Source organism: Peromyscus maniculatus, chromosome 8 (assembly GCF_049852395.1).
Source record: "Peromyscus maniculatus bairdii isolate BWxNUB_F1_BW_parent chromosome 8, HU_Pman_BW_mat_3.1, whole genome shotgun sequence".
Lineage (NCBI taxonomy): Eukaryota > Metazoa > Chordata > Mammalia > Rodentia > Cricetidae > Peromyscus > Peromyscus maniculatus.
Window position 1 is genome coordinate 62,517,182 of NC_134859.1, and position 21,223 is coordinate 62,538,404.

The 21,223-nt window shown below is 51.3% G+C and overlaps 1 protein-coding gene across 1 annotated transcript; it reads left to right on the plus strand.

Moving 5' to 3' along the window:
* The first annotated feature begins 571 nt into the window (after nucleotides 1-571).
* Trarg1 (trafficking regulator of GLUT4 (SLC2A4) 1) lies at nucleotides 572-20,393 on the plus strand. Its single transcript, XM_006977421.4, has 3 exons — nucleotides 572-1,457; nucleotides 15,619-15,751; nucleotides 17,751-20,393. The coding sequence occupies exons 1-3, from the start codon at nucleotides 1,080-1,082 to the stop codon at nucleotides 17,759-17,761; spliced, it is 522 nt and encodes a 173-aa protein (XP_006977483.1). The 5' UTR covers nucleotides 572-1,079; the 3' UTR covers nucleotides 17,762-20,393.
* Nucleotides 20,394-21,223: the final 830 nt, after the last annotated feature.

Genomic DNA, 21,223 nt, shown 5'->3' on the forward strand with positions numbered 1-21,223 from the left:
GAGAGTGGAGGAGGCAGAAACAGAGGAGGAAAGAGAGTCTGAGGAGAGACATGCGGAGCCTCTGGCCCTTTCAGAGCTGGCATCTGTCAGAGAAATCCCAAGAGGCTCTCTGCCTACCGCTCGGCACCATAAGCCATGGAAGGCATGAGACGGAGAGGCATTTACCCCACAGGCCCCTTCGTTGGCCCTTGGTGAGCTGTTTAGAAACTTAGTCTTAGGGCCCCACTGGGTCCTTCAGGGACCACAGGGCCCTCACATCTCTTTCCCCAGATAAGTGTTGAGGGTGAAGGTCTAGGTGGGAGACGATGGGCCCAGAGCCCAGCACTTGCCAAAAGACAACAGGAAGCACAGGGCTGCTTAGAGGAGCAGGAGGCACTTGCTTTGGTGATCACTGTCTTTTCCCCTATCTAAGCCATGGCCCAGAGGAGCAGGTCTGGGACTGCAGAGGAAACCAGGGGCTGGCCCAAGTCCCTGTGGACTCTGCTGGGCTGGGCCGGGCCAGGGGCAAGATGCTGCTGGGGTGATTCTCTGGGGAGAAGGGAATTGAAAAAGAGAGATATCTCCAAGGAGGGTGGAGAGCGAGGGAGGCTGTGTCACACACACACACACACACACACACACACACACACACACACACACACACACACACACAGCTTCCCTGCCTCAGCCTCAGCCTCACTCACTAGAGAGGCGAGGAGAAGAGCCTTCTTCCTCTCTCTGCTCTCGCCACGCCACTTTCTCTCGCTTCCCCGCCCATCTGTGCAGACGGCAGCTCCAGCAAAGTTGGCCTCAAACTTGAACGGAGCTGAAGCCTCCAGCTTCTCGCAGCAGCAGCAGCAGCAGCAGCAGCAGCAGTAACAACTGCAGCAGCAGCAGCAGCAGCCTCCAGCTGTGAACTCTGCTAGCCTTGAGAAGCTCTTCTGAGTCTTCCAGCACCCAGCTGGCCCCCAGGCCCCTGCAAAAACACATCCACCCTTGTCCCGGGGATTTGAAATCTGAGCTGGGGAATGGTGTGCTGAGGACCCTCCGGAGCACAGTGTGCCTACCTGGACCCGAAGAAACCCAAGGCCCACGCCAACATGGCCAACCCAGGGCAGCCTCAGTTTCAAGACCCAGGCTCCATCTCACCCCTGGAGCTGCCCGAGATGGAGAAGCTTCTCACCAAAGTGGAAAACAAGGATGACAAAGCTCTGGGTCTGTCCAAGTCTCTGTCGGGGGCTCTGGACCTGGAGCAGAATGGCCACAGCCTGCCCTTCAAGGTCATCTCCGAGGTGCACCGCCAGCCCTCCCTCCCTGGCTCCCCTTCCCGGGCCAGCTCTCGGAGAGCGTCCTCTGTTGTCACCACCTCCTATGCCCAGGACCAAGAAGCTCCCAAAGATTACCTGATCCTTGCCATCGCCTCCTGCTTCTGCCCCGTCTGGCCCCTCAACCTCATCCCCCTCATCTTTTCTATCATGGTAAGTCCCGTGCTTTGTGCGGGGAATGGATTTGGGCGCCCCAGGATGGCAGGCATGTCCTCTGGGAAGGGACTGAAGTGCAGAGGACGGTGGGGTGGTGGAGCCTTGTGAGAAACATTTTCTTATCTCCTGACTTCCCTTCTAGAGGGCCCAAAGGCTCCGTTCTGTATCTTCTTTCTTCACGTCTGCCCCCGGGTATCCCTGGTAAAGTTCTTCCTGACCCTTCTGGCAGAAGCATTCAGGGGTACATCTGGAGTGAAATTCTGCAGGAGAGAGTGACAGCCAACTGGGGTGGGCCGGGGGCTCTTGATTGCTTTTTTTTTGAGGTGTAGGGGGGCTGTCTGAGTGGAGTTCTGTATCAACAGAGAGTGTAGCCAGAAGAGGGCTAAGGGGTCTGAATGCCCCAAGGAGAGGCAAGCCTCTTGGGCCACCAGGGCATTGTACCAGCTGCCTGTTTCCAAGAGCCACAGTGGCCTTGCTGCACTGGGATCCTGGGGCCTGACTTCCCCTGGGGCCCATGAGGAGGGAGGGAGTTGTCAGGCTGCTGGGGGTTGGGGCACAATGGAGATCTCAAGGCTCTGAGTCTCCTGATTTTCCAGATTCCACCAGATGGCTGTTTTGTTTTGTTTTGTTTTGTTTTGTTTTGTTTTTTCAAGACAAGGTTTCTCTATGTAGCTTTGGAGCCTGTCCAGGAACTTGCTCTGTAGACCAGGCTGACCTTGAACTCACGGAAATCCGCCTGCTTCTGCCTCACAAGTGCTGGGATTAAAGGTGTGCGCCACTACCACCCGGCCCAGCTGGCTTTTGCTAGAGGTCTGGGCATAAGTCAGAGGGCATGCATGGCCAGCCTTGCCAAGGAGGGGCATGTGAGCTAGTCTTGGCTTCTGCAGGACTCTGAATTCTGTCTTGGGTTGTCCTCAAGCGAAGTCACTGGGTAGGGTGGCTACTTCCAGAAGATCTCACAGAGAATGTGTGCTGACAGACAGGGCTAGAAAGTACAGAGACTTTTGGAATGAGGGAGAAAACAGGCCAATTAGAGCCAGAGAGCTGGGTGGGTGACACCATCTCCTTTGGAGTGACAGTACAGCTGAGTCATTGATTGTCAAGCCCCTGGGAACTGTGGTCACTCCTTCCGTACTTCTTCAGACGTCTCTGTCCACTCCCTTAGGTTCCCATATGATCCAGAGCCACCTGACAGGCCACAGGGACAGTGGCAGCATCTCAGGTATAGAGGCTTTAATTCAGGTGACAGGGTGAGGCAGGGTCCTGGGCAGGGCCCATCTAAACTTCCCGGGCTGCCTGCTGCACTTGGGGACCACGCCAGGCTCCAGGCTGTAGCCAATGGCTCTGGGCAGAGCCAACTTCTTGGTTACAGAGAAAGATCCCAGGAAGGGAAACCACACAAGGGCTCAGGAGAAAACAGGTTCTAGAATTATCTTCTGGGAATTGGGGGCAGGATGTGTTGTCCTCTCCCTAAAGAAGCTGGGTTGAAGACCATGAGACCACCGGACCCATCTCTGTCACTTCTTTCTTTTTCTATATTTGAGTCGGCTCTGATGGGCTAGGAGGAAGGGATATAACTCTAAACCAGACCCTGGGACAGAGTCCCTGGGGCTGCTCTCCAGGCAGAGAAGCTTCTAAACAGGTCCTTAGGACGTACTGCAAGAAGTGCCCAGGCCAGACACAAACACAAGGGAATTAAGTCATCTTGGGCAAGGTACTCAACCTGCCATCAGTTTACCCATCTGCAAAGTGGGCAGAAGCATAATGCCTGCATTAAAGGGCTGAGAGAGGCTGAGATGAATCCCCACAAAGTGCTTAAGAACAGAGCCCAGCCCAACATAAGTGTGTTCTGTGGTCACAGGGACTAAGTGTTGTAGGGAGTCTCCCTTCTGGGGGATGAGAAGTCACTGTGGGCCTTATTTATTTATTTTTCAGAGTTTTGAATCATGGTCTTGCAATATAGCCCAGGCTGGCCTCAAACTCACATCAATTCTCCTCCTTCAGCCTCCCAAATGCTAAGTTGACAGAGCGGGCCACTGCACCCTTCATTTTCTAACGGGGTTTAAAAATAGCTTTATTAATGTAGTGATTTATTAATGTAATTCATAATGTAACGCTGTATTAGTGTAATTCATATATAACTCACCCACCTAAAGTGCATGGCTTAATGGGTTCCCGCTCCTTGCCCCCTCCTCTATCTCATATGTAGCCCTGGATAGACCAGAACTTGCTGGATGGACCAGGTTGGCCTTGAACTCAGAGATATGCCTGCCTCTGCCTCCCAGCTAAAAATATATATATATATATATAAAAAAAAAACTAGCCAGGTGTGGTGGTGCACACTTCTAAACCCAGCACTCAGGAAAGCAGAGGCAGGAGAGTCTCTGTGAGTTCAAGGCCAGCCTTGTCTACACGGTGAGTTCTAGCACAGCCAGAATTACATAGTGAAACTCCATCTCATCAAACAAACAAAATAAAGCAAAACAACACATAAAGATTACATATGACAACGGAATGCCATGTACTGTTTCAATATAGTATACACGGTGTCATATTCAAATTAGGTTAAACATTGATATCTCCTCATCATTTCCTCATTGTAGAAACTTTCAGAACACTTTCTTATAGTTTTAAAAACGTATAAACTGGATGGTGGCGGTGCACACCTTTAATCCCAGCACTCTGAAGGCAAAGGCAGGCAGATCTTTGAGTTTGAGGCCAGCCCAGTCTACAGAGCGAGTTCCAGACCAGCCAGAGCTATACCGAGAAACCCTGTCTTGAAAAAAACAAAAAACAAAAAAACAACTGAACAAACAAAAAATGGATAGTGCATTGGGCTGGGGAGAAAGCTCAATTCGTAAGTGCTTCCCTTGCAAGATGAGGGCCTGAGTTCAAACCCACAATTCACATAAAAAAGCTGGGCATTACACATCTGTAATCCCGGTGCTGGGGAAGTGGAAATAGGCAGATCCCTGGGACTTGCAGCCAGCCTGGGCAACTTGCTGTACTCCAAGCAGATGGCTGGAGATGTAGCTCACGGGGCAAGCACTTGCTTAATTTGCCCAAGGCCTGTGTTCAATTCCCAGCACACACACACACACACACACACACACACACACACACACACACACACACACCATCATGGTTGCCCTAGTTGGGGTTATATGCACACACCCCTGCCCCTGTTTGTCTTGAGACCCTGTGGCTTAGGTCTTGAGGGTGTGGATATCCTCCTGCCTCAGCCTCCCTAGTGCTGAGATTCTTAGACAGGAGCCTCCATACCTAGTTTTAGATCAACTGTTAGACTGAGCAGGAGCAAGAGAAGTTCCTGTGCCTGGCTTGTGGTTCCACCCAAGCTGTTGCAAATGACAGGACCCATCCTCTTTATGGCTGAATGGTCATTCCATGGTTTTCAGTGCACTCAACAAGTTATATCTTAACCCCAGCTGATTTTAGAATACTTTCCTTGTCTTCAAAAAAAACCCTGTGTGTGTGTTAGATATTACTTGTGTCCTTGATCCCTCCCAGCCCAGGGTGGCACCAATTTTCCTGTCTTCAGAGTTGCCTGTTCCAGGCACTTTAGAAATGGAATTATATATAGCTGGGTGGTAGTGGCCCATGCCTTTAATCCCAGTACTCAGGAGACAGAGATAACCAGATCTGAGTTCAAGACCAGCCTGGTCTACAGAGCAAGTTCCAGGACAGCCAGAGCTACACACAGAGAAACCCTGTCTTGGCCTTTTGTGACTGACTGCTTTCACATACACAGCCTTCATATGTCATCTGTGGTTAGATTTCCATCAAGGTCTGGGATAAGAGAGACTGAAGGGTCTGGCTGAGCATGGCATTCAATGCACCTGGTGGTACAGGTCTACAATTAAACTACTGAGAAGGCTGAGGCAGGAGGATTGTAAGTTCAAGGTCTGCTTGGGTCACAGAGTAAGCTCAGGGCTAGCTTGAATGACTTAGGAATACCCTATCTCAAAATTTTCACTTTTTTAGAGGGCTGGGTTATAGGTCAGTGATAGAGCACTTCTCCAGCATGTGCCAGGTGCTGGGTCTCATCGCCAATAATGACAACAACAACAACCACAACCACAACAACAACAACAGGAGTAGTAGAGGTTTGGGACCCGGACCAGGCTTCCTGGCAGCGGGCAGGGGTGGCTTCTGGGAAGCCCCTAAGATGTGGATCCACTCACCTTCCACTCATTTGGTTCTTTACTGACTTACTCATTCATCTTGAACGGCCAGTTGCTTGTTGGGCGGGAACAGAGTAGTACGGGATACCGCCTTCACATGGGTGAGCGAGCCTGTCTTAGGGAACAAGCAGGCACTAGATGAAGAGGTCGATGGCTAAGATAAGGGGCTGCTGTTTGGCATTGCGAGAGGGGACTAGAGTGTGCTGGGGGCTGCTGCAAGGCAGGGACTCGCTCTTGGAATTCAAGCCTCTGAAGAGCCCTTGGGGAGTTTTAGGCTGAGGCACAATGTGGTCAGTTCATATTGCAAAACCAGCCTTCAGTTGCATTGTGGGAAATGGGTTACGGGAAGGAGATCCCATGGATAGGAAGGGATGGGGATGTCTGAGCTCTAGATGGACTGGGAAGGAAGAACACGAAGGCTTCTGTGTGTGTGTGTGTGTGTGTGTGTGTGTGTGTGTGTGTGTGTGTGTAGCATGTGGTCAGGCTCCAACTCAGGGATATTGGAGCCTGTTCTCAAAGCTAGCTCTGGGACTGTCCACATTTATAGAGTGGAGCTGCATGTGGCCCACAGGCCTGTCATCCTAGCACACGGATGTAAAGGCCAGAGGATTGCTGTGAGCCCAAGGTCAGAGGATTGCCATGAGGTCAAGGTCAGTCTTGGCGACAGAGTGAGTCCTATTATTATTATTATTATTATTATTATTATTATTATTATTATTTAACTAGCTTGGGCTACAAAACAAGATGCTGTCTCAAAAATCAAACCCAACCCAAATCAACCAACCAAAGAACAACAAAAAGCATGTACCGAGAGAAGCTTCCAGAAGGTGCAAGCAACACTGGAAAGGAGGGAGGGAATGAAGGGCAGTGTGAAGTGGCCAGGAGTGGCTCAAGGCCCTGGAGAGGTTAGGTTCAAGGAGGGTGGTTCTTCTGCTGGGTTGGCCATTCCTAGATTCTGGGTGTCTTGGTGGAGAGGTAGAGACAGAAGGAGGGACGTGCGGGGTCCCTGGAGAGGAGAGGCCTTGAAGGAGAAATACCCAGAGGGAAGGGATCTGCCAGGGAGTGGAAGGCAGTGTCTCCATTTGCTGAGCAAAAAGGGCCTCATGACACAGGAGATGGGATGTGACCAGGGACAGAGAGATAATGGCGTGCTGAGACTGGAGACTGTGGGTGGGGACTGCCACCGGCTTCTGGGGTGCTGTAGCTTGCTCCAGCATTAGGTGTAGATTTGTAGACACTGGGCTCTGAGTGGCAGAGGTGGCATTAGACCAGGGCCGGGTGGTACAGCAGATGTGGGCAAGAGTGGCTGAGGTGACACGCCAAAGAGTAGGGCTGGTCAAGGAGCAGGTGATGATGGCCTCGGATGTGAACAGAGATCACAGGCGGGGACTCCGAGAAGGGCAGGCCCCACCAGTATAGCAGGCTGAAGGAAATGTTGGGGGTTCAGATTTCAGAGGAGCGATGGCAAAGGGTGGAGTGTAGTTCTGAGAACGAATGTCCAAGGGAAGCATCAGGACCAGGGGTGAGGAAATCGAAGGATGATGTTACTCAAATTCACGGATGCTTACTAAGGGTTAGGCACAGCTCCAAATGGTTTAGATGCATTCTCTCATTTAGCTCTGACTGTAGCCCTGCGAGGTTTGGGTGCTATTATTATTCTCATGGTACAGATGAAAGAAAGAAAGAAAAAAGAAAACCTGAAGTGCAGAGACAAGAAGGTAATAAGTGGGAAGCCTAGGGTTGGAATCCAGCCTGGCTGCCTTGATCACAGTACATGTTCCTACCAACCATACCTCCTGCCTTCTTGGGTGTTCCTGCGGCTACTTGTCTTCAAAGCCAGTCTATCTTCTAGGCCATTTCCATGCCCCAGGGATGAAAGGGTCAGCTATCCATCTAGGGTTCCACACTATGTCCTTCCTGGAGGTGGCAGGGTAACAGTCCCTGGAGGGGATGGTCAGTTTCCTACACTGGGGCTCCCAGTCTTGAAGTCCCTGCGGATGCAGGTTCAAGCTCTTGGCCTCTCAGAGAATGCTGCTGTCCGCAGACACACATCCTATGCAGAATGGGCCATGGCCACATAGCTGGTAGGAGGTCTGTCAGCAGGATGCTGAATCCCTCATTCTCTCATAGCCCCACCCCATATCTGGATCTGAGGACACTTCCAGGAAAGTCAACCCCTCTGTGTGTGTAGGGGAGCACCATGCCCTCACCCGTCTTCCTCTTCCCACTCATCTGTCCTCCCCATTAAGCCCATCAGAGGGAGATGAATGGGTCTGACAGGGCCTATGGTGGCCAGGGAGGTGGGGTCAGTGGCTCTGTCTGAAGAGCAGTGGTTACAGATGTCCAGCTCCAGCTCAAGTATGCACTGCAATCTTCGTGATCCCCTGGGGGAGGGGCAGATTAGCACATAGGACAGACTGAGAAATGGCTGTGTTCTTGTAGCAAGGTTTCCTGCCAGTGGAGGAAGATCCTGGGCAATGGGCCCTCTGTAAGTAACAGTGATAAAAGAGACCAACAGCTGGGCATGTGGCACGTGCTCGTTAATCCCAGCATTCGGGAAGTAGAGACAGGAGGATAGGAGTTCAAGGTTAACACCAGCTATGTAACAAGGTATTGGCCAGTCTGGGCTACAGGAGACCTTGACTCAGAGAATCAGCAAATTTGTTTTTAAAGTCATCATAATAGAAACACCCATCTCGCAGAGCTGTTGGGAGGATTGAGTGAGCTCAGCACCTGCACAAAACCTGCACATAGTAGATGCTTAATACATGGGGCTGACCCTCATTTTTACAGACACTAAACGAAACTTTGCAAGGCCAGAGGAAAGGACAAAACTCCTGTGAATGGGAAAGTCTGGCTTTCACCAGTTTGAAAATTATCAGGTCCCAAAAGGCATTACTGGCTCCCGGGAGGTATCTCCATCTGTGATGACTACAGGACCGTCACTTCTTTGTGGGTTATTCCTATAACACAGGACAGTGCCTCACAGATCCACAGGGACAGCTTCCTCAGGCTTCCCCTGCTCCCAGACAGGATCTCAAGTATCCTAGCCTGGCTATGTATACTTGATGTAGCCCAAGGATGACCTTGAAGGTGTGTGATTTTGTTTTGTCTTGTGGGACAGGAGCTTGCTATGTAGTCTTGGATGGCCTAGAACTTGCTACTAGACCAAACTGCCTTTGGACCCACAGACATCTGCCTCCTTGACTCCCAAGTGCTTAGATTTAAAGGCTTGAACCAACATGCCCAGTTTGGCCTTGGACTCTTGAATCTCCTGCCTCCTCCTCCTCCTAAGTGCTGGGATTAGAGGCGTGTATCACCATGCCTGGCTTATGTGGTGCTGGGGGCAGAGCCCAGGGCTCTGTACATGCTAGGTAAACACTCCTGCACCTCTTGCCCTCCTTAGGCATGTTCTGGAGCAGCACATGGTTTTCATGCTTAGATCTGTTTATTTGTCCATTCATCAACTTAGAGGACAGACGCGCTTAGTCCCATCCAGGGGTATGTGCTGGTGTCTCCCAGGCCCAAAGGCACACGCATAGCTGGGGCCTGGGGACTTGTGCCTCTGTGCATAAGGGAGAGAGAAAGAAGGGGGCGGAAATCTTTCCTCTTCCCCACCTCTCTGCTTCCCGCAGCTTCACTAGTCTCTCTCCATGGTCCTGAATCCTTACTGCACGGGCTGCTGTTTCTCTGTGAAGCTGGAGCTTCACCCATTGCAAACCCTGCCCCTGTGTCCTGCACATAAAGTGTACTTCTTAGAGCCCTCAGAAATTACCCAAGGCAGCTTTAGAGTTTCTCCGTCCCATCTTTTCCCCTGCAGTGCTGGGGACTGAAGCCACCACCCTGTGCACGCTAGGTTAGTGAACACATCGCCTCAAATCTTTCAAATGTTTATTTTGAGACAGGGTCACTTTCTCTAAGTTGTCCCGACTGGCCTTGAATATTTGATCCTTCTTCCTTTGACTCCCGAGTAGCTGGGATTACAGGTGTGTGCCACTGTGCTCCACAATCCTAAAATTGCTAATTTTGAACTTCTTGGAAATCCCCAAGGTCTTTATCTACGCCAGCCCCTCTCTCTTCTAATGTTGCCTAATCATCGATGTCACGGATTCAGTGACCTGGGCTAACCATCCAGGTGGCTGGGGGTGACGTGGATTCATGAGTGTGTCCCAAACTTAGACAAATTCATAGTGCCCAGGCATCTCAACTCCATCCACTTTTTCATCAATCCAGCCAGAGACCTCCGCATCATCTCAGACAGTCTCTTTTCACTCTGTGTATTACCTCCGGTTCCATCACTTCTCCAGGCTGGGCTCTTGTCCAGATCATTATTCACTTCAGGTCTTTGAATCTGCCCCCATCTGTCTAGCCTAGCTGCCACGCTGTAGTCAGACTTACATTCCCCGATGAAAGTCTTGTTTTGTCCACCATTAAAATCCTTCATTAGGACAAGGCCGGCTGTGGTGATGCACACCTTTAATCCCAACACTCAGGAGCCAGAGGCAGGTGGATCTCTGAGGTCCAGGACAGCCAAGGCTACACAGAGAAACCCTGTCTCGAATAAACAACAACAAAAATAAACCCATTTATTGCTCTCCCGGATGAAATCTAGCCTCTGCTACACAGCAGCCAAGGCGCCTCCTGCTCTTCCTCCCCCTCCTCTCTTCTTTGCCCTCTTCTTCCACAAGATCACTACTTAGCCCAGGCTACCCTCAAATTAGCCATGTAACCCAGGCTAGCCTCAAGCTCCACAGTCTTCCTGACTCAGTCTCCCAGAGTGCTGGGATTACAGGCAGGTGTCACAGGCAGGTGTCAGCCATACTGTATATGGCTCTTCCTGATGTGGCCTTTCTCTGGTAACTGCATCTCCCATCATGCACACACAGTGGTCTACACTCTGGCTCCATCCCCCCTCATAAGTGTATCCAGAGAATGAAATATCCTCAGTATAGATCTTTTTTTTTTTTTTTTTGAGACAGGGTTTCTTTGTGTAGCTTTGTGCCTTTCCTGGAACTCACTTTGTAGCCCAGGCTGGCCTCGAACTCACAGAGATCCACCTGGCTCTGCCTCCCGAGTGCTGGGATTAAAGGCGTGTGCCACCAGTATAGATCTTGACATAAGGTTAACACTCAAATATTAGGAGGGTTTGTTTTTTACACCCCAGAGGTGGAAGAATCTTGGCATGCTTCACAGAAGAGGTGTTACTGGAGTAATCCCTTGATTGGTGGGAGGATTTGGCCACATAGGATTGGGGGAAGCAGAAGACTGAAAAGGAGCAAAGGTCAGGACTCATCATGCCTTGGGCAGCACAGAGTGGCCTCCTGGAGCTCATGGAAGAGAGCAGTAAGGGTTTAAAGTTGACCAGAGTTGGGGCGTTTTCTATGGACAGCCTATGAGACGCTGAGTAGATAGGACTCCTTCAGCCTCCATTGTGTACAGGTGGATGTGTACATGCGCATTCGTGTGCAGGTGTATGTGTATGTGGGAGCCAGATTATGTGTGTGGTATATGTGTGCATGTGTATTTGTGCACAGGTGTATGTGTGCATGTACATTCATGTGCCCGTGTATGTGTGTGTGGGAGCCAGAGGAGGACTTGGGGTGTCTTCCTTTATCGCTCTCTTATTGCCTTGTGGTGGAGTCTCCCACAGAACCAGAACCTCTGTTCTATCTACACTGGCTGGCATGTGAGCTTGGGATCTGTCTCGTCACCTCCTCTCCCAATGCTGGGCTAACAGGCATGCAACTAATAATTTTAAAAATTATTATTTTACATGAATAGTGTTTTGCCTGTGTGTATATCTGTTCACGACATTCATGCATCACCCTCAGAGGCCAGAAGAAGATGTCAGACCCCCTGGAACTGTTACAGAAGGTTATGGGCTGCCGTGTGGGCATTGGGAATCAAACCTGGGTCCTCTGGAGGAGGGACCAGTGCTCTTACCCACTGAGACATCTCTTCAGCCTCTGGACTCTCTGTGTGTGTGTGTGTGTGTGTGTGTGTGTGTGTGTGTGTGTGTGTGTGTGTGTGTGTAGCAGGGTGCATGTACATGTGGAGACCAGAGGTCAATTTCTGATGTCTTTCTTAGTTACTCTCCACCTTATTATTATTATTATTATTTTTTTGAGTTAGCAATTTAAATTTTAAACTAAGTTTTACCAATCTTTCATAGTCTCAACAGAGCTGAATGAACACATTTTTTTTTTTCAAGACAGGGTTTCTCTGTACAACAGTCCTGGCTGTCCTGGAACTCACTCTGTAGACCAGACTGGCCTTGAACTCCCTGAGATCTGCCTGCCTCTGCCTCCCAAGTGCTGGGATTTAAAGGCGTGCACCACCACTACCACCCAGCTAAATGGACATTCTTTAACTGTCAGGTTTTCTACGTTTTGGTGTGTACCCCCCCCACACACATGCACACACAGACACACACACACAGACACACACACACACACACACACACACACACACACACACACACGCACATCCTTTGTACAGAGGCTGGAAAGATGGTCCAGTGGTTAAGAGCACTTGCTGCTCTTCCGGAGGACTCAGCACCCACACCCGGCAGCTCACAACCTCCTGTAACTCCAGCTGCAGGGGATCTGATGCCCTCTTCTGGCCTCCACAGGCATTCACACATGTGACATACCCTCACACAGATACACACATACAGATTGAAAAAATCTGAACCTTGTGCTCAGGCATACCAACATGCCTGATTCTGTGCACGGGCGCTGTGGACCTGGCAGAGCAAGGGCTGTGTGAACCGAGTCATCATCTCTCCAGGTTTTTTATTTATTTATTTATTTATTTATTTATTTTTGGTTTTTCAAGATGGGGTTTCTCCGTGTAATTTTGGAGCCTGTCTTGGATCTCTCTCTGTAGACCATGCTGACCTCAAACTCACAGAGATTCCCCCTGCCTCTGCCTCCCGAGTGCTGGGGTTAAAGGCGTACACCACCCTCATCCCTGCAGCTTTAAAAAAAAATTATCATTCTTGAGATAGGACCTCACTATGGTGAGCTCTAACTTGTGATTCTCCTGCCTCGGCCTCCTGAGCACTAGTATGATGGACTCACTCTGCCACACCATGCTCTCTCTACCTCCATTCTGATCCTCACTAACAGCCAGAGTGGCCTTTCAGAAGTGGGTTTCCAACCATTCCACCCCCTGCCCTTCCTTTATCAGCTCCAGCTGTTTATTGAACCAAGACACATTTTGGGGGGGGGAATGGGGGAGGCTTCTGAAAGTTACTGGAAGACACCAGTAGCTAACAAAGACACCCTTCCCATCCTATAGCCTCTTAACCCCACTCTGTCAACTCTAGGCACACTGGCCTTTATCTGACACCTCCTACTTTCCTCAGGAGTGACTATTGAGCATGTGCACATCTGCCCTACAGGCCATTTGCACACGGCACTCCTACCCATCCTTCACGTCAACATTGCAGCCCTTCCTCCCAGAAGTCCTTGCTTATCCTCTTTTATAAGCTCTCATAAGTCATGTGTGTCTCCTCTTTAACACCCTCTGTGCTTGCAAGTTCACGTGTGTGTGTGTGTGTGTGTGTGTGTGTGTGTGTGTGTGTGTGTGTGTGATGGAAAAGAAGGCCACCAGGTTGTAAGACTCCAAGCACAGAAACTGATGCTGTCTTACACTGTAGCACCCTGAGGTCCTGACAGGATGCTTGGTATAAGTATCAGCAGAATGAAATGGTAGTGTTGGGAACGAAACGGAAGATAACAGAGATCCTATCCAGAAGGATCTTTAGGAAGCTATTGCCACAGCCCAATAGGGAACTAGGTACAAGGATGTTAGAGAGCCGCCTAGCAACGGAATTGACTAGGAGAGGAAACACGTTAGCATGTTGGGCTCTGAGAATGTGGCTCAGTGGTAGGGCCGTTGCTTAGCACGCACAAGACCCTAGGTTCAATCCCCAGTGCTTAAAATGAACAAAGAGACAAGAAACCAGTTGTGACTTAGGTGGTGGATGCAGCCAGTAAGTGGGGTGCAGGCAAGTGAGAGGCGTCCCAGAGAGCAAGGGGCAGCTGGATGCCACTATGTCCTGGCAGTCGCTCGGGTGGGGTGCAGTTAGGGATGGGTTAGAATCTGAGAAGAGAGGTCAGGGCACTGACACAGGGGTGGGGATACATTCGTGAGGAGGGAAGAGAGGTTATGTCTCAGGTCTCTGGCCCATAGTTTTTTGTTGGTTTTTGTTTTCGTTTTTTTTTTTTTTTTTTTACGTCAGGGAAGTGGGGCAGCACCTGCCACCCTGCTTTGGTGATTCTGAGGCAGGGTGAGATCTCTAGGTGCCATCCTGAGCAAGCTGCCTGGTACAAGTCAGGGCTCAGTTAGTCACACCACCACCACCACCACCACCACCACCACCACCACCCCACCACCACCACCACCACCACCAACACCACCACCACCACCACCACCACCCCACCATCAAGGTACTTGACTACATGTCTCTGCTGCTCAGGTCCTGAGCCTCTTTGAATCAGAAGATAAAATATCTGTGTAGGCCTGGTCATGCAGGCCTGGAACTCCAACTACTTGGCAGACTGAGGCAGGAGGATTGAGGGTTCAACAATTGCCTGGGCTACAGAATGAATTTAAGATCAGACCAGAAGCCGGGCGGTGGTGGTGCACGCCTTTAATCCCAGCACTCGGGAGGCAGAGCCAGGCAGATCTCTGTGAGTTTGAGGCCAGCCTGGGCTACAGAGTGAGTTCCAGGAAAGGCACCAAAGCTACACAGAGAAACCCTGTCTCGAAAAACACCTAAATAAATAAATAAATAAATAAATAAGATCAACCAGATAATTTAGCAAGACCTGCACAAAGGTGTATAGAGATACAGTTCAGCGGTAAAGTATTTGCCAAGCACAGGCAAAGCCTTGGGTTTTATCCTTAACACTGCAGAACTCCAAAACGAATTCATCTCATGCCGGGACTTGCTGGATCAATAGAAAGAAAAATACATAAGGGACTGAGAGTCAGAGGCCACAAGTCCAGTCTCAGCTCTGATGGCCTGGGACCTGGGCCAGTGTCCTGTCTGGCTGAACACTGTGTTTTCAAGTATCAAGTACTGAGAAGAAGCCTCCAGTGTGTCTGTGGCCCTGAAAGCAGTCACACCCCACTTAACCCTCAGAGCCTGGGCAGCCTAGAGTTTTGGGCAAGTGCATGGAGCCCAAGAGGGACAGAGAGACTCTAGGGTAAAGACTTTGAAGACATGGAGCCAGCAGATAGTCTTAGGCCATAACAGAAGAGGCCTGGGGTCCCTGTGTGGATGTTTGGATACACCCCCTACCAAGGCAGCCAGGGCTAACCCAGGGGCCTCCCTGTCCTTACCGTCTCCACTCCTTCCACATCCACCTGATTTCACCCGATTCACTGGCCCCAGAGAACTGAAGCTCAACACCAAGAGAGCCACCAGGGTTACCACAGCCTGGCTTCCCTTGTGGGATCACAAAGGTGGGCTGTGTTGAACAAGGTCCCGGCCATGGAAGGAACTAGGAGAGAGGCCAGTGCCTTTGGTTTTGTGGCAAGGAGGAGGTCTTGGGAGAAGGAGACCAGGCATGCTGTGAGTAGAGAAAACCACAGGACTGTCTTCCCGTCCCCACGTGGCTGTGGACTTGCACTTGGAAGGGATCTGCAGGGTTTCTGGATCTTCCTTGATCTCCACTATATCACCTGCCCCTGCCACTCTGTCCCTGCCCTGCCACTCCCCTGAGAAGAAGCACCTGATATTGTTTGGTTCCTTTGCCCAGCAGTCCCCTGGGAGAGGGGTCTGCCCAAGAAGCCCGGGTCATGTGTCCTGGAGGAGCCTGCTGGACTGCGGGTGGTCGGGAGGGTGAGGCGCATCTGGAAGTTCACAAGACCACCGTGTGGCTTCTGTGCCACATGGCTGGGGGGGGGGCAAGCTTCCTGAGGTTTCTCTGCTCTCTCTGCAGTCTCGAAGCAGCGTGCAGCAGGGGGACATGGACGGGGCACGGAGGCTGGGCCGCCTGGCACGACTGCTCAGCATCACCTTCATCATCCTGGGCATCGTCATCATCATCGTGGCTGTCACCGTCAACTTCACAGGTGAGGCACAGGGGCACGGAGCAGAGAGAGAGAGAGAGCGCCCTGGGGACAGGGCAGTGGTGAGGGTGTGGCCATACCCTTTCACTTCAGTCAAGACTGTTTAGGTGAAGATGGGTTTTCTTACTCATCTTAGGCCTGGACTTACGGATCAATAGAAAAGCGTCTAGAATGGGCACTGCCCTAGGAATCAGAGGCCACAAATTCCAGTCTCAACTTTGATGGCCTGGGACCTGGGCCAGTGTCCCATTTGGCCGAACCTTGCATTTTCAAGTATAAAGTGCAGAGAGGAAGCTTCCATCATGGAGGGCTTTTGCAAGCCTTACTCTGGATAACGGATGCCATGGCTTTGGAGGCTGATGACTAGGCCTCCTTGCTGTGCGGTCAGGGTAGACCGGAAGCAAGCAGCGTGTTCGCAGGAAGGCAGGAAGCAGTGCTGTTAGTACCTGAAGGTGGCCCAGGGCACTGGTCTGAGGTGTAAACCTTTTTCAAAGGACACTGTCAGCCCTAGCTTTGAGGGTGTGGAGGCTATTTATCTCAGAGCTGTCCCAAGCACGGGATACTCTGGGACATTTCTGTTTATTTCAGAGATCAATCTAAGCCTTTCCCATAAAGACTTTGCTGTTCAAAATGTGCTCCGTGGTCCTGCTGCCCCTGGGGCTGTTTCAGACTCTCAGACCCCGCTGAATGGAAATCTGCACCTTGGACTCGTTCTGCCTTCCTTTGGCGGCATTGAGGATGGAACTGAGGGCCTCATTCATGCTAAGGAAGCGACCTCCCATAGAACTAGCCACCAGCCCAGAATGTGCATTCTAATAAGATGTCCAGTTCAGGTACCAGTGCAGGAGGTGCTGGCCTAGAGTGGGAAGTGCTCAGAGCCTGGGACCCAGTGCAGGATCCTGGGCAGCCTTGTCTACTCAGGAAAAGCAAGTGTGCAGGGTTTTGGTCAGCTTGACTAGGCTCAGAGTTCAGATCCTCCATCCACTTCCTGGGTAAATTAAGTTCTGTGTTTTATAAGCTCTGAGCCTGGACTTTCTCCATCAGCGTGGAGTTTGATGGGCATCCAGGCATGTGAGTGGCAGGGACCAGCAGCTGGAGGCATTGGGTTTCCTATCACTTACAGTGTCCCAGGCTACTTGTTCTGCTGCTTGTCATTGTTGCTGGGGCAATTTTGGAACTCAGTTTGGCAAAAAGAAGTTTGTAGCTTTCATAAAAGGTATTTCCAGATGGGCGGCTCTAGTCTGGTGCAAAGCTGTAACTAGACACTTGGAGGGAAGTGACAGGACTGTGTCTCATGGTCTTGTCCAGCTTTCGGTGTGTTGACTTAATTTCCAGGTAGGGTCTCTCCTTAGGAGGGCAGGTGACAATCACCAGGGATAACAGCGTTCTAATAGAGGCAGACATGCAAACCAGTCCAGTAATTAAGCGGTAATTTTGAAAAGGTGATGTACGGGGCACTGTGGCTTGTGTTTGTGATCCTAGCACTTGGGAGGTGGCTGCTGGAGGATCAGAAGTTTAAGGCCAGTGAGTTTAGGGACAACCCTAGGTCACATGAGACTCTGCCTAAAAGAAAATCAATCATCTTTAGATTGGGTGTGGTAGCTTGTGTTTTTAATTTCAGTACTCAGGAGGCAGAGGCAGGTGGCCTGATCTACATGGCAAGCTCTAGGCTAGCCAAGGCTACTTAGTGAGACCCTATCTTGAAAATAAATAAACAAATTGCTTCTAACAACAGACTAAAGGTCCCAGGATTGATTTTGGTTGGTTCAGTTGGTGTTACATGACCTTTCTCTAACCAATCACCAAAGCCACAGTCTTCTCCTTGGTGGGAGTTCCTGCACCAAGAACCCCAAACCAAAGACGTCCGTGGCCCTGTACCTCATCCTGGTCACCATTTCCCACCAAGAGACAATTTAACACGGGTTCATGGCTCCTTAAATCAGGGCTCTGAAGACTCAGTGTCCTCAGCACAGTTTCACTATAACCTTTCTTTTCTTTACAGTTCCGAAGTAACCGCAGAGCTGCTTCTAGCGGAGGCAGATGCCAGCCAGCTGGAGAGCTTCGAACCCACACATCCCCACACATTACAGAGGACAGGATGGTGGCTGCCAAGTCCCCACCTGTTCCCAAGTTCCAAAAGCACAAACTTGGAGGGAAACCTCTACAGCACTCCATTGTCAGCCCATGGCAGATGGGAAGGAAAATCTGGAATGAAGTTGGCCGTGAACCCAATGAATAATCTCATAGACACATCACTCGCCTTTTGACCTCAGTTCTCAGGCTTGTTTCTTATCCCCACAATTCCTGGGACTTACACACAGCATAAACTGCCAGAATGGGAAGAAAACCAGCCCCACAGCCAAGAAAGAAGCACCACACACCCTGGGTGTCTGTGAACATGAGCACAGTCTGGGCCGCTGTCTTTTCTACTTTTCTTGATAGGGAGCAAACAGACGCCTTGCATGCTTTGCGTGGAGCATCCACGGTGATCCTAGCCTGGGTCCAAAGGAGAAGGTGTCACTCAGCATGGGCCCTGAATACCCACCGGCAAAGAGACAAGAGCCATGTGGAAATCTTCCACTGAAGATTGGGTAGGGATAGCAGGACACACCGGGCCCTCTTACTGAACTTCAACCTCGAGACTTCTCTACCAAGGACTCTGCTTCCAGAGCACCTTCCAGAACCATGGAAGGGTCTGCCTCTTGCTCCCCACCTGTGCTGTAGCCAGAGGCACCAACCTGGAAGTCCTAGAACTTGACCTGACCCAGGTCAGCCATGGGGGAGGGACAGAGCCTGAGCTCTCGCCTGTCACTGACTCTTTGGGGGTCTGGGATCCCATCTTGGTAACCCGTGCGAGTGACTCAGGGGCCCTCTATAGGGCATTCAGGGACCCTGCACAGAAGAGCTGAGTTGGACCCTGGCTTCAGGCTCTTAGCCCAGCTTTAATGGATGCTCTGTGCCTGGCCCCATGTCCCTGGCCATCCACAGCAACCAAGGCTCTTCCCTAGGGGTAACTTTGAGACTCCTACTGGACTCTGTGATTCATAGGCTCTCGGGAGTCTTTGCTGCATTTTGTAAGGGGGGGGCTAGAGAATTCTTAAGAAGGCTTGCTATTTCTTAATCTGGAGCCCCCGGAGTCTAGAAGGAAAGGCCCAGCAGAAGGGTCAGTCTAGAGAGTGGGAACTGGGCAGGGAGTAAGGGCCCAGTAGCTACAGCCTCTGTCTGAGGACCTAGCAGAACACGGGAAAGGAGCCGAACAGAAGCCTTTGCCAACTAGCCACCTGCTTTTTGCCTCTGCTTCTCCAGTTTCCTGCCTGGCACAGACTGTGCCCACAGGGGCTTCACCTGCTGGTCTTGCTTGCTCTGAGCCACCACTACCCAATGTCACACCCTACCACCACCACCTTCAGCTCAGATCTGGGAGAGGAGGAAGGATCCAGGCTTTCCTTGCCCAGCGGCTAGGGCTAACGGCTTCAGTGGGGGGAATGGGTGTAAAACCACAGCCACACTGGGTGGGGATTGGAAGTTCATCTCCTCTGAGCAAAATTAGGACCCGACACCTCCTCCCCAGGGCTCCCTGCCTGGCTCCCTACAATCTCAGAGACCCTGGGCAGGGCAGGTTAGTACAGAGCACTGGCCACTAAGAGAGGAGGCTCTGGGGCTCCCAGACAAGGTCAGAGCACCTGCTGGGAGGGCCGAGGGGTTGGCAGTGTCTCTCTGGGGTTGATGCCCCTAAACCAGGCTCCCATTGGGGGAATCAACTTGGACTTATGTTCCCAAAGCAGGACTGGCTGTGTACCCTTGACAGGATCTTTGAGGCCAAACTAGAGATGTTCCCATTCGCTGCGGGAAGTAAGTGTGTGAGCCCAGAACATGTGTGTGAGGTGAGAGGTCGGGTCATGGGAGATGGACTGTGTGTGGAAACAGCCTGCCACAGGCTCCTGATCTTGAGTGGACGGTTTCCTAAAGCACCCCCCAACACACACACACACACACACACACACACACACACACACACACACACACACACACACACACACTGGGGGTCCAGCTTCAGGACCCTCAAGAAGAGGGAATTGTTATGAGGGATTATCATGACGGGGAGAAGAGGCAGAGGTGCCTTTATCTTCAGCCACTGCGTCCCTGGAGTCCAGCCCACACCCAGCCATTCCTCCCCAACCCCTGGTCACCAGTGTACAGTAGGTCTGCCATTCACACCCTCACACACGCACACACTTATTCACACTTCAGTCCGGAACAACTGGAGTCTCTGCATCAGGGAATGGCTTAGCTGAGAGCCTTCCCATGGTTCCAGAGACACAGCCTAGGGGTTCCCGGGGTATCCCTTGGGTAGAGGGGAGTACAAGGGTAGGAGGAAAGAGCCATTGGGATGGGAGAAGACTGAGGAAGAGTTCTCAATGGCACCCAGTCCCCGCGAAGCTGGGAGGGACAAGGGCCCTGCTGTCCTAACATTGTCTTGGTTTGGGGCCAGCTGCATGCACACAGTGGCTGTGAGGGAACTGACCTTGCCTCTCTTTGGGCATCCTGGTGAACAGCAAGAACTAACCCCCACCACCACCACCACACACACTAGTGACTCTGTATTTCTTGGCATGGAAAGAAATAAAGCTGAACATATGTGTTCCCTGTGTGTGTACTGCTGAGGTTGGGGCTTCCAAACAGCCAAGCGGGAGCAGTCCACTCAGGCTGTCAATCCCTGGATTTGATTTGGGCCAGGGGATCCTGTGGTCATTGGGGCTCCATAGACAATTCATGGTTTTCCTATGGGTGAGTCACCATTCTCTACAGGCCTCGGTTTACATTCTATAAAGCAGGTGGGCAATGGCTACTCCCACCTTCTCTGTCTGGTGTGTGCATGCAGGTGTGTGTGCATGCAGGTGCGTGTGCATGCAGGTGTGTGGATGTAGGTGTGTGTGCATGCAGGTGTGTGTGCATGCAGGTGTGTGGATGCAGGTGTGTGTGCATGCAGCTGTGTGTGCATGCAGGTGTGTGTGCATGCTTGTGGAGGCCGGAGGTCAGCCTCAAGTGTTGTTCCTCGGGAGCCATCTAGCTTGTGTCTTGAGACAGAGTCTCCCACTGGGACCGGGGCTTGTTCATTAGGCTAGGCTAGCTGGCCAGCCAGCCTCAGGGATCCATCTGTTTCTACCTCTCAGCAGTGAGACTGCATGTGTTACCACATCTGGATTGTTTGTTTTATTTTCTTTTGAGACAGGGTTTCTCTGGGTAGTCCTGGCTATCCTGGAACTCGCTCTGTAGACCAGGCTGGCCTTGAACTCTCAGAGATTCGCCTGCCTCTGCCTCCCGAGTGCTGGGATTAAAGGGGTGAGCCACCACCGCCCGGCTTCACATCTGGATTTTTACACTGAGTGTTAGGAATAGAACTCCGGTCCTTGTGCTTGCAGGGCAGACACTTTACCAACTGAGCCGCCTCCCAAGACCCCTTCCGTCCTTTCT

Bases quoted from the DNA above. Each gene is read 5' to 3' on its own strand.
- Trarg1 (XM_006977421.4), top strand. From the start codon at position 1,080: ATGGCCAACCCAGGGCAGCCTCAGTTTCAAGACCCAGGCTCCATCTCA. The intron at 1,458-15,618 runs GTAAGTCCCGTG...CTCTCTCTGCAG, and splicing joins CCCTCATCTTTTCTATCATG to TCTCGAAGCAGCGTGCAGCA.